Consider the following 12,423-nt stretch of genomic DNA (forward strand, 5'->3'; position numbering starts at 1 on the left):
GGGGACGCGGCCGGGGGGCGCAGGCCCGCACGCTAACCCCTCCTCGCTGCAGGTGCGGAGGCCGCCCGGCGCCCGCTCGCAGCCCGGCGCCGCGGGGAGCAGCGTGGTGAGCGGCGCCCTGCTGGCCAAGGAAGAGGAGTACAAGTAAGGAGGCGCCCGGGCGCCGCTCCTCGCCGCCCGGCCCGGCGGGGGTGGGGGACTCCCCGGGGCCGCGCAGGCCTCCCCGCTGGCTCTGATAAACGTTCATAGTTAGTTTAGGTGTAGCTGGATCTCCCTTGCTTTCCCAGAGTGCGCAGATGAGAGCACTGAGAGCAAACTTAATTTTTTTTTCCCCTTCCTCGGGCACAGCCTTTTATTGCCACTTACACAACGAGCCGGGTGCAGGCCGTGCACAGTTCTAGGCCTTACTTCAGGCACGTAATTCAGGACATCTAATTTCTGCTTTTAGAGCAGTGGCACCACTAGTGTGTGTATTTAAATTACAAATATCCAATTTATCCAAATCCAAATATCCAAGACATATGGCAATAGTTAAAGGGATATCAAATTATGGTGAAGAAAGCACATCATTGCCCCTTGTTTTAAGGCACTAATGTGCCTACCTGTCAGTGGTAAAGACATACCGTGATTCCTTAAAAAAAAAAAAAAAACACACCCCACACATTTATATACAGGTTAATGTAAGCTTATGTTTTTGCATGTAACTATGTACAGTATAGTGGCATATTTTAGTTACACGATTATGTGATGTAATCATACCTGACTCCTCTCCCAACCCCTGCTAAGTATACCTCAGGTAAAGATTGCAAATAAAAACCAGAAAGCGTTGAGGAATTAAAGTAGTAGAATATGCATTAAGCAGTGACACAACAGAAAAACCATCTATAGCTATTTTGGCTATATGCAGTTGTTCTAGAAATACTGATACTATTTTTTTTGTATTATTATTTCAGAAGATTTTCCACTATAGTGTCATGAACATTGTTTTTTTTATTCTAGAAGAAAAAAATGGAACTGAATCCTGCTCTGTGCTATACCTCAGTTATTGCCCTCTTTCCTTTACGATAAAGGATTAGTTTTATATACCCATTAGTATTAGGTTCTCAAGGAAACCTATACTGACACAAAACAAAATAACATAAGCTTATTTTGTTTGTGGATATTAACAGCTAATTTTGTAAAGGACAAGTAGTTTTAACTTAAATAGAAGGAGGCAAAGTTTCAGTCAGCTTTCATGAATCGTAGGTATCCATCAGTTTCAGTTTCCAATGAATAATGTGTGCATTGACTGTCAGAGACTGCAAATTTTATTTTTTTTTATTTTTATTTTTTTTGCAACTCTGTCAGCCAAGGTGAGAATAAGTCCAAACTGATGTAGAAGGTAAGTAACTTACTATTTTCAGGCACATTTCTAGTAATACTACAGGTATGTAGTTGTTTTATATTGATATAATTCCCAACAAGACGTAATTTTAGAAGAAAACAAAAAAACCCTGCCCATTTTCCTTACCTGTGAGATCAACACTCAAACCAAATCGAACTTGTAAGACAGTCTGAAATAAGTAAAAGATTAGGCAGAGATCAAGAGCACTATGGCTGAATGTTACTGTTTTGTCTTATTTAGGATAGTAAGGCATTTTTTTCCTCCCATCATTCATTTTATTCCTTTTGACTTTCTATCATTGAATTTAGAGTTTCAGTATTCCTCACGTGACAAGAACAGGACTTACCAAGTTAAACAAGTGCTTGTCAAGATTATAGTCTAAGCCTTACTGTTTAGTATGTATATTGGATTTTATTACTATTGATCTGACAGAAACCCAGAAAATTATTGAAATACAGCTTGGTTAATACTCTGAAGTGTATTTTGGTGTTCCTTTGTAGGAGTTATTATTAAAACTTCACTTAGTTCAGGCAGAGATACTGTCATGTCTGCATTTATTTACTTAAGTCTTTCAGAAACTCAGTGACAAGCATTCTTACTCTGTTTCAGGCGATTGAATGCAGAATTAGAAGCAAAAACAGAAAAGCTGGTGCATCAAGCTGAAGAAATAATGGTGAGTAGGTTATGCAGACTGTTACATAATTTAGCCTTGGTTCACATGAACCAGGGTCAAGTTTCAAAAGAAATAATTTAGACCATGACAAGTAAAGGTATTTTGTTTTCAAATTAAATCTAAGCCTTTAATTTTTTTCCAAAATTGTGAACTTTTAATAAAAAACATGCCGAAATAGTTTTGATGTAATTTAATCAGGCGGATATGTGTTCATGTAGATGCTTAAAGCTTTTGTGCAGATTATACATAAAATTATGTAGGTGTCTTTATGATGTTTAAGAAAAGTCTCTGCAGATGGTTTTATGTCTTTAAACAAAGAAAATGCTATTTCAGTATTTGAAAACCAGATACTGCTGCAATAACATCCTAATGAAATAGGATTTGTATTGTTCAAATTGAAAGAAATACAAAGAATAAGCAATATAAATAGAAAATATGTTGTTAGTAAAAAGGAAACTATCTTAAAGAAAAATCCTGTTTGTTTGTCAATATTATGTTTCTCTAACTTTGGTGTGGCTGTGTACCAGATATAGTGAAGTTTTGATAGAAAATTTGGCAAATAGAAAAAGTCTGGCTTATATCCAAAACAGTTTGGAGAAGGAGGAAACATCAAATTTGTCATATAAATAACCTAGGAAGGTGTTCTACATATTAGATATATTCAAGGTTGCAGTCCTTCAAATAAGGCTTAACGAACAAATTTTAAAACTCCTGGAAAGCTGTAATTCTCATATGCTCTTTGTCTACTCTTGAAACTTCATTTTTGTCCCTTGAAAACATTCTCCTCCTGAGGAGGATGTGGTAAACTGAGGCTAACTGCTTGGCATTTGAACAGAAGCAGGTGAAGTATCTGAAATAGCATCTAGTCTCTTTCTTTTGAAGTCCAGCAAAAACACCCCCCCTTTTTTTTTAATATAATAAATGCAGCAGAGAACAAATATTCTTAGGACACTTAAAATACCACATGGCACTGCCAGATTGCACAGATATACATTTAACAACAAAAGAAACAGGACAACTGCATTTAGTACTGGATTATGCTTTCTAACTGTAATTTGGTATCATAGAAGCTATCTAAACATTCAGTGTTTGACTGAATTGTTCTCTAATGTTCTTGCAGCAGATCAGTGTCCAAATTATGGCTGTATTGCATGAATAAAGAGTTAGTTTTGAAGCTTATTGTGCAGCATGGAAAACAAAGTTTTTTCCATCTGCTGCACATTGCTATTCCTGCATTTCAGAGAAAGGAGGCAGAGTATCAGCATCTCAGATGATATTGTGTGAAAAGTTTTACAGGCAAAAGGCAAGTACATGTTGTGGAACAAAAGTAAATATTTGAGGATATCAACGATACTTTAAATTTTAGCTATCTTTTCATGTGTTTGAGAAATTCTTTTCCATGACAGCTCACTTGCTTCAGAATGGTAGACTAAATTTCTTGTGATTTACTAATATATAATCCATCTGTTGCAGATTATGTTACCCAATAAATGACTTCTTTTTCCCCTAATAAAGAAAGGCCAACAGGAGATACTATCTAGACCAGTTTCAGTACAGACTAAGTCATGCGAAGCTGACAGACAGAGGTATGTGCTTTACAGTTGTTAGATATAATTTATGGGGAGTTTTGGCTCTGATCCTGTACACTCTGACTTGCCCAAGTCATGGCCCCGTTTCCTCCATTGCAGCATACTAGATTGGAGGAATCTAAAATTTATTATTATTATTTGAAACAATTGATACTGAAGAATTTAGTGTTGTTCCTTGTTTTTTCAAGGAATAGCTTTATTGTTGCTGAAAGTATTGTATCTATGAGGCTAAGTATTGCTGACATCTGTAAAAATGCAAGTAAAGATAACAGGTGTTATTTGCAATACAAAAGAGTAGATGCTCAGTAGTAGGTGGTTTTTAACCAGTTCAGTTGAAAAAGGGAAGGAGTAGATACTGGTTCTTTTGGTTCTAATTTAACCTGGCCTAAATACCTCTGGGATGGGAAGTGCTTGATCAAAAAAAACTAAGACAGCCAGACATTCAGCTGCCACCCTCTGGAATTTGGGTATCATTACACTTCTGAGGCAGATCTACCTTTTGGCCTGTGTAAACATATGCACCGCTGCACTTTTTGGCCTGTATATTCAAACATGTTAGTGCCAGAGTGGATAGACGACATTATTATTTATGTAGCTGTTCAAGGGCTCATATATTGATAGCATAAAAAGTAGGTGAATTTAAGATTTACAAAGTTTATCAAAGATTCAGATCTCTTTAAGTTCCTAAATTTATGATGTGACTAATCTGAAAAATAAAGATACAATGTCAAACTACAAGCTGCTTCAAATATTAAGCTGCAGTTGGGAAACTGTTTTGAAATTATATTTATGAAAGTCTGCTAGAGATGACATAGCTTTTACTCTACACAAAAGTAATTAAAACAAAAAGTGAGGTTTTGTGTACCTGAAAAAGGATTTTTCAGTACACAAAAAGGTATGACAGCAAGTCTGTGATGGAAGCCTGGCTACATCAGCAAAAAGCTTTGCCACTATAATCAAAACTATTGCTGAGCTATTTTGAAACTTAAACAATTGGTCGTGGAGAAAAAAAAAGAAACAATGCATCTTCAATATAGTCATTCTTTGCAAACAAATTCTAGATTTTGCTTTAATTTTATGTTGTTAGATGGATTGAGTACTAGAGAGAAGATTTTTTAAGAACTTCAAACTAGTGTTGAGTTATAGGACTGCTTTATCAAGCAATGTGATTGGAGGAATCAGCCCTACAAACGGAGTTAACAGCTTTGATGCAGTATATTTGGAAAAAAATGGAAGTGCTGGAAAAATTAGGAAAATGTTGATAATTAGCATGTCAGTAGCAGCTGATATGCCAATTACCTATATAAATAAAAAAGGTCTTAAAACAACTGCCATCTCTGTTGTAAACATTTACACAAAAGAAGAGTAGAACACCTATGTTGTACTGAAAAAAATTAGAAGTGTATGCTAGGAATTGGGCACACACATCCATGAGTGAACATTGAGGCTATTCAATTAGATTAGTTCCAAGTATTTAATATATATGTATTTTTGGGGGGTTTACAAACAGAGTCCATAAATCTAAAGGAAGCACTTGAGATAGTTTTGAAAGCAGTTATATTGCTCTGCTTAAGGAGAATGAATGCTAAAGCAACTGGAAAGAGGGGAAAAGACAGAAGCAAAGTAATAGAATCAAAGAAAGACCAGTTAAGGTAGGAAAATTGAGTAAGCAAAGTTTAAAAAAAAAAAAAGGCGAAAATTTAAGTCAGTTTATTAATTTTTAAAAAGTCATTCTGGAGTTTTTCTAGTTTAGTTTTCACACAGAAACTTGAAGTGCATAGACACAAAGCAGCTCTGGTGACACTGCTTTATGATCAGCTTTTGTTTATACTTTCACTCTTTAGACCATTGCCGGGCTCATGGCGATGGGAACTGTACGTGCATGGGCAGGCGCGCTATAGGCTTGAATAGGATTAGCAAACACAAAGGATTTGCTCATGCCCACGCACCTTGTGTTTACATGCGGAGATGGAATTGTTAAACATTAGCTTCCGTTTCAGTGTCACCACACTCAGCTAGCTACTCATTTATATACCTTTTCAGGTTTTACACATTAATTTCACTTACCAAATGGCTATACAACCATTTTTTGAGGGTTTTAAAATAAGTTGTCACGTGGGGAAGAAGAAAAAAAACATTAAGACTAATAAGTTTGAGGAACTTAGTGAACAAAGAGTTGTTTTGGTTTTTTTTTAAAGAAAGCCTTGAGCCAATACACATGCTAAGAACAAATTAATCTATTGATGGAAAGAATACTCCTGTTTTCTTGAGCACAAGGGTGTTGTATTTTCCTATCTTCCAGAATAATACATAACTGGTATTTCTGTGGCAGCAAATCCTAGCCTTCTGCATGCTCCTAAAGCTGGCCAATAGGAGGGAAGCATGAGGAAAATAGGGTAAATAGACAAAAACTAATCATCCTATTCTTGAAGTCTGTTGCCAACCATGCAAAGATGATTTTTCTAGGGTTTTTTGGATTAGTAAAATCTGGAGCTTTGTGCAGATAATTTTTGTTGTTGAGTGGAAGTCCATAAATTTTTTAAAGGCAAAATCTAAACATTTATCCAAATCAACTGTATCAAAAAATTATGGTGACCGATATATATACATTTTAAGTCTTATTACAGAACTTTTATAAGCCTGCATGTTAATTGAATTGTCAAAAAAATGTAAAAGGTAACACAAAACTAACCTTCCAGTGCATTAGTATAGCTCCACATAACTCAGACTCTGGAAGTGAATAAAAAAAAATTATCCATATGGCAAGAAACTTGGAATGAAAAATACATGGAATACTAAAACTTTCTGCTTGTTTCCAACATATTTTAAAAGACTCATTTAACATGAGGTTTAGAAGCTAAAAACTATGGTATTCAGCAAAATAAGCAGATAAGAAGGCTGCTTTTTTATTCCTGCTTTTTCACCTGTAAAAATTGATACAATATTTGTTATATGTATTTCAGAGAAAATTCTGTCAGGCTTAATTTATAAGTTGTTTCCATCTCTTAATTCACTTGACGGTCCCTGTCAATTCACTTGACAACAGTCAATATAAGCATACCATAGCACTCCCCCCCAGGATGCAAAAACTGGCTTATATCTTCCTTCTCTCTGTATTAATTAAGGAATTTGAATGTAGGGGGTTTTTTGTTTGTTTTTAATATGCCAGGTAAGTGTATTGACCACTGAGCTTTGATAATTGTTTGTCTCTCCTCCTGAAGCTGTTAATGCTCTGCGTACTGGGCAAGTATTCCCTGGTTCAGGAAGTCATTGATTTAATAACCTGGTAGTTGCAGCAATCACCTGAATTGCTAGGGACTAGACTCAGATTCCTGTAAACTGCTGTATTAGAGGCTTTACTGGAGTAGCTACCCCAGACTCACCAGGTGATTCAGAGAACAGATGAGATAGGATGGAAGGGCAGAGAAAGGGACTGGATTTGTGATCAAATTTAATATATGTTCCCACCTTAGCTATGTTGTTTATTCTGGATATATGAAATATTCTCCTGATTGTGATAGGAATTTTTAATATTTACTGTCTAAGGTTTGTTTTGGTACTCAAGTTCAGTGAATTTTACTTAATTTTTATGTATTTATTTTGCAGAGATTCACTCTGTCCTGAAGCCTCTTCTTTTACACACTCATATGTCAAGGTATCAAACTCAAAACTATCCTGACTGATATCCTGTTCCAGTGTAATTTCCACATACTACTTCTGGTTTTGAGGCTATGCTACATAGATGATATACTGGGGGCAAGGGTAAAAAAAAAAAAAAAGAAAAGTGATGTTCGAAGCAGAGTGGTAAAGAGATGGACCATGGTACCCTAGATTTTTGGGGGGGGCTGTACTACTGGTAGCTGGGTAGACTGCCAACATTTAATTTCTGTGTTTTACATTTCTCTTCTGTAAAGGTTTATCTGTTACTTCTCAGAAGTGCTCAGTATTTTGAGGTTCTCAATTTAAGAACACTAAGTATAAAACAGTAGAACATACTTCAGTTCCTCCTTCTTCCCCTCTCCCTGATATAACACTAAAGGCAGTACTATTGTCTTTTAAATATAATAATAAAAAAGTAGTCAGAGTAACAATACAAGAAGGAAAATGCAATGGGAAAAGAAAGTTAGGAAGAAACCAATGAAATGCACTAGTCTCTAATCACAATTAGATTGAATCTTTTGTGAGATGAGCTAAAGCTTCCAAAATGTTGTCTTCAGTTGTTTGTCACAGTACAATAGAGAAAGACGATTTCTGAAAATGATTTATTTGGGAGAGATCTACAAACACATAGCTAGATCTTCCTTCTACAGGGAATTCTACAGGAAATAAACGTGGTTCAAAGAAATGCAGTCTGCTAACAGTCTGATAGTTAATATCTTGATAATGACTGACAGCCTTGCTTATGCATGACTTTATCATATGTGTGTGTGCAAAAAACTCCCCCTAGCAAATGGCTATTGGATGTATTATAATTTGGACACATGGACACAATTTGCAAGATAAGACTTGTACAAGTCAAGCTAGGAAAGCGCTGTGCTTTCCTGAGATTCTGAGACTTTGACAGTCATATTTTTAAGAGTATCCTTGAGTCTGAATATATGAAAATTGAAAAAGAAAAGACACTAGCAAAAAGTCATTTCAAACTAATAAAAACCACTACTTTCTGAAAAATTTTGTAGCTACCAAACAAGAAGAACTGTAGTTCCATACCCATGGCTCAGAACAGACCGCACTCTGGAAGGCAAGGAAAAAGGCCGTCTTCAAGGTAATTACTTATACACATCTCTTTTTTGTAATGAGATATTTTAGATGCTGTTTTTGTCTGTCAGTATATTTGTGTAAACTTGCATTACATGAATTCTTGTATATCTATATATATACATATTTGTAAAAGTTAATGCATCAAACCTTGCTGCCCCACCCCAGTCAGCTCCATCATGTAGCTATCTCAGTTTACCTGCATAGAGCACCTAAAATCATTAGTGAACACATGTGATTAGTATTAAAACAACAAAACTGTTTTTCACTCAGACACTTCTCAAGGCTGACAGGTAAACCCTGTGTTTCAATGAAGGATGCATGCCTACATCTAGGAAAATGTATTGTCTGGGGCAACCCAAGGAAGCACACTAAAGTGGTGTAGAAGAGAACTGCAGTTTGTGACTGGACTTGTGATGGGAAACATTAGGCCCTCTAGGGTCTAATTATAATGCTATTTTGGTGAATCTTGGGCTCCCAGGATGGGAGATAGGAGTGATAGTGCCACAGCTGTTAAGAGGCCTGCACTTGGAGCTGAAAAGCTTCAACTCTGTAGACAGCAAATTCAAGCTTGCAAAAGCAAGAAATGGAGATCTGAACAAAAGAAACAGGGAAATCATACATAAAATCCTGCAGCAAATGAAAACTGCCACAAGAGAAGATATGGACAAATACCAAAATAGGATGAAAACTATCTGCAAAATGGGAGAGTGTGGAACAGACACACACCAAGAGTGTCTTTAGCACTCAAGAATCACTTGTGGACCCTTTGGACAGTTGGGCAGTTCAGGAGAGGCTGTAATGCTGACACTGCATCCTGAGATTTAGTAGTGGAGTTGTGCAGATACAGGACCTGCAAGGCGAACCTCATGCCTAGCTGTAGGAGAAAGTGAGCTAACAGGAGTGTTGAGGCTAGTATTGGGATAAGAACTTAGGAACTTCAGTTCCTGGGGGAAACTAATTCATCTTCTGCTTATAAAAGAGATCTGAAGAGATACCCTGTTTAGCAAATAAGGTATGTGTCACCTATCTTGTGTTTGCTGGCCTTATGAAAACTTTGGTAGTCGACTTCTAGGATCAAAGAAGTTTCCTAGTCCAGGCATAATGATACAGAAATTGTAGCTAGTAAGACAAGAGTACATCTAGAAAGGACAGTTGTAGAAGCGAACAAGCTGAGGGAGGGGGAATCAGCAGAATTTACAGCAGAAGATAGTAGCTATGTCCAAAAGAGCATTCCTTTGTTTCTTTCTGTTATTGCAATTTAGTTGTGAAGTTGTTGGATGAGAAAGAAACCATGTTAAAGTCTTCTTAGTAGAATATGGTACTGTTTTTTTGCTTCCTTTATTATAATATATAAACTCCTGTAAGTGTTTAGTGTGGAATACAGTAAGGAGATTTTAGGTAAAGAAAATGAGAAATTGCCATTGATGCATCATTCATGTGCTTGTGAATGATGAAGTTGTATTAGGTAAATGACTTTGGATACTCTTAAATATAGCAAATACAGTTCTTTTTTTGTATTGTAGATTTAAAATCTAGTTTTTTTTTCCCTAGTTCAACAATAAGAAACATAGAAATACAAAATGCTGATGATGTTGCAGTACTAGAGGATTGCACAGATTTTTCTCTAGTGAAAACAATAAGCGGAATTGAAGAAAAACTAGAGAAGGGAGACTTGCCAGATTGTCTAGATGATGATATTATTCCAAGTGTTGGAAATGAAATTGGAGCAGGTAGGTTTCCTCCTATGGCTAAGTAGTTTTTATTTTTGTTTCCTATTAGAAATGAGTTCATTGGAGCTGGGCGGGGGGGGAGTGTTCTCTAGAAATTACAGAGAAAGTTTTTAAACCCCTTAAATTATATTATGGTAAGAGGAAAAGGTTTTTCTTCTTTATGTAGTCCCAAAGAAATATGAGGTTTTATATGAATAATCACATGAAAAGGTGATTTTTTTTCTAGATTTCCTCCTTTGGACTAAGTTACATATGCTGAATAGAGGTAAACACTATTGATTTCACTGGGAAAGTGCATATATATGATTTTAAGCTTGTATTTCTGAAAAGATTAACCTTAGTCCTATGCACACATTCTGCCTTTTGAGAAAAACCCTTTCATCAGATTAATGCTGTAGATCTTAGTAAGTGGCTTAAATGAAGTAATATTTTGGTTACAGTGCTTGAATGAGAATCCTCCAGATACTTTCCTGCTCCAAATGGCATCTTTTTGTTTGTCCTAGAAATAGAGTAGAAAAGGAGATTGCAGCATTTGTCAGTGAAGCTAAAGGCATGGTGCACATCTGTCTTTTTGGCTCTGATGTGGTAAAAGCAGGTTTATGTATTTTCTTACTACATTAAGGCAAGCATGAAGTTAGAGATTCACTGCAGTGGTGCAAAATGCCTAAAGTCTCTCATTTTAGTCTAACAGTTTGGTGTCAACAAGCATGCCAGCATAGAAATAGCTTGATTTTTACCCTCAGGTAATTCCATGCAAGTCTTCCTTTAATAACTCTCCCAACACAGATCCTCAGAATATTTATGTAGTTCTCATTCCTGAACTAAAAATAAATTGCTTTGGACAGCACACCATGTAAATTCAAGGTAACTCAGTGGGAGTTACTTTTGGTGTCTAGTAATAAGAAGGTCTTCTATGTCAAGAGGATGTTTTTGAGTACTGAGGGTTGTTTCCTCTAACTTTAATGATGAAATAAAATGAAAAAATACTCTGGATTGACTTTGTTTTTTGAATTCATCCTTGTGCATTCAGAACATTTTGAATGCCTCCCAGACCAGAGCTCAGTCTTTAATGTGTTAAGTAAGCTACTGCAGAGCACAGTAGTGGTGTCAAACTCAGCAGTAACAGGCTTCACATTGAAGTGGATTTAGATACTTAATCAGTCCTGTAACAGGGGGACTAATTCCCTAGCAGGAGATTGATTAGGCTTATGTGCCTGTGCTTGACTTACCAAGACAATGTGCTCAAACTTCCATAGCATAGTCCTTTCCCTCAGCTTCTGCTCTGCTCTTCCTGGATGTGGGTTTCACGCCTTTCCTTCATAATCACAGGGTGTCACCATGTAGCTAGTCTGCCCTCCCAGTAACTTGCATGATTTTTCTCAGGGTCTATTTTTGTGGGTAATAATTCAACTCTGCCATAACAAGCAATGACAAAAGCACACAAAAATGTAGAATTTTGAAGACAAATCTCTATTTTTATCTAATACACACAAACATATATATATATATATATAAACAAAATACCTGAATGTGTTATCTTGCTTCATGCTGTCTCAGGAGCTCAAGACTCTTATTCTTTCCTGTAGAATGGAGAAGTCTCTCTGGTTTTCTTTTTCCTGAAGTGTTGGTTACTTTATAATCTAAAGACCATCCTATTAAGTGACACTCCCCCCTTATCAGCCTCATCAAGTGATTAAAATTGACCAAATAGGAATTTAATTGTTTAATTACCTTGGTCTGTTGAGAGAATCCAAACTAATTTTGGATAATAGCCACCTCCCAAGGATGGTCTGGTTCTTGTGCTTTTGAATTTTCAAAAAGATTTACTACAAAGTGGTCTTAATGAAACAAAGCTGACTAAGATAGAAGGGAAAGTTGTCTGGGGACTAACAACTGAGTGAAAGAGGAGACAAAATAGTATAGAGAAGCAACCATTTTTCACAGTAACTGGCATGACCCTACAGCAATCTGTTACAAACCTTACGCCGTTCAATATACAGAAGAATAATCTGGAAAAAGGGAAAGATAGCAACTAAAGAAATCTATGGATAAAACTGATTTTAGGATAGTTAAAACTGACATTGAAGTTTTGCAAAAGAATCTCATAATACTGAATGAGTTGATAAAATGGAGAATTATATTCACCATTAAAAATGCAAAGTAATGCTGATAGGGGAAAAAAACCCCTTATTGAGGGAAATATGAAAGATTCTGTAATGAAATCACCAATGGTAAAGGGAAAACTGTCTTTTAGTAATGCAAAAACTAGCAAATACCACATTAAAT

General features: G+C 36.2%; 1 protein-coding gene across 1 annotated transcript in view; it reads left to right on the forward strand.

The window, feature by feature from the left end:
* TEX9 (testis expressed 9) overlaps positions 1 to 12,423 on the forward strand; it is a 33,907-nt gene that overhangs the window by 5,693 nt on the left and 15,791 nt on the right. The window contains exons 2-7 of the mRNA XM_026060911.1: positions 24 to 144; positions 1,994 to 2,057; positions 3,573 to 3,643; positions 7,253 to 7,301; positions 8,326 to 8,411; positions 9,959 to 10,137. Coding sequence (XP_025916696.1) covers positions 24 to 144; positions 1,994 to 2,057; positions 3,573 to 3,643; positions 7,253 to 7,301; positions 8,326 to 8,411; positions 9,959 to 10,137 — 570 coding nt within the window. The remainder of the gene's footprint in view (positions 1 to 23; positions 145 to 1,993; positions 2,058 to 3,572; positions 3,644 to 7,252; positions 7,302 to 8,325; positions 8,412 to 9,958; positions 10,138 to 12,423) is intronic.

The sequence above is a fragment of the Apteryx rowi genome, unplaced genomic scaffold, assembly GCF_003343035.1.
Source record: "Apteryx rowi isolate R43461 unplaced genomic scaffold, aptRow1 scaffold_172, whole genome shotgun sequence".
NCBI classification, from domain to species: Eukaryota; Metazoa; Chordata; class Aves; order Apterygiformes; family Apterygidae; genus Apteryx; species Apteryx rowi.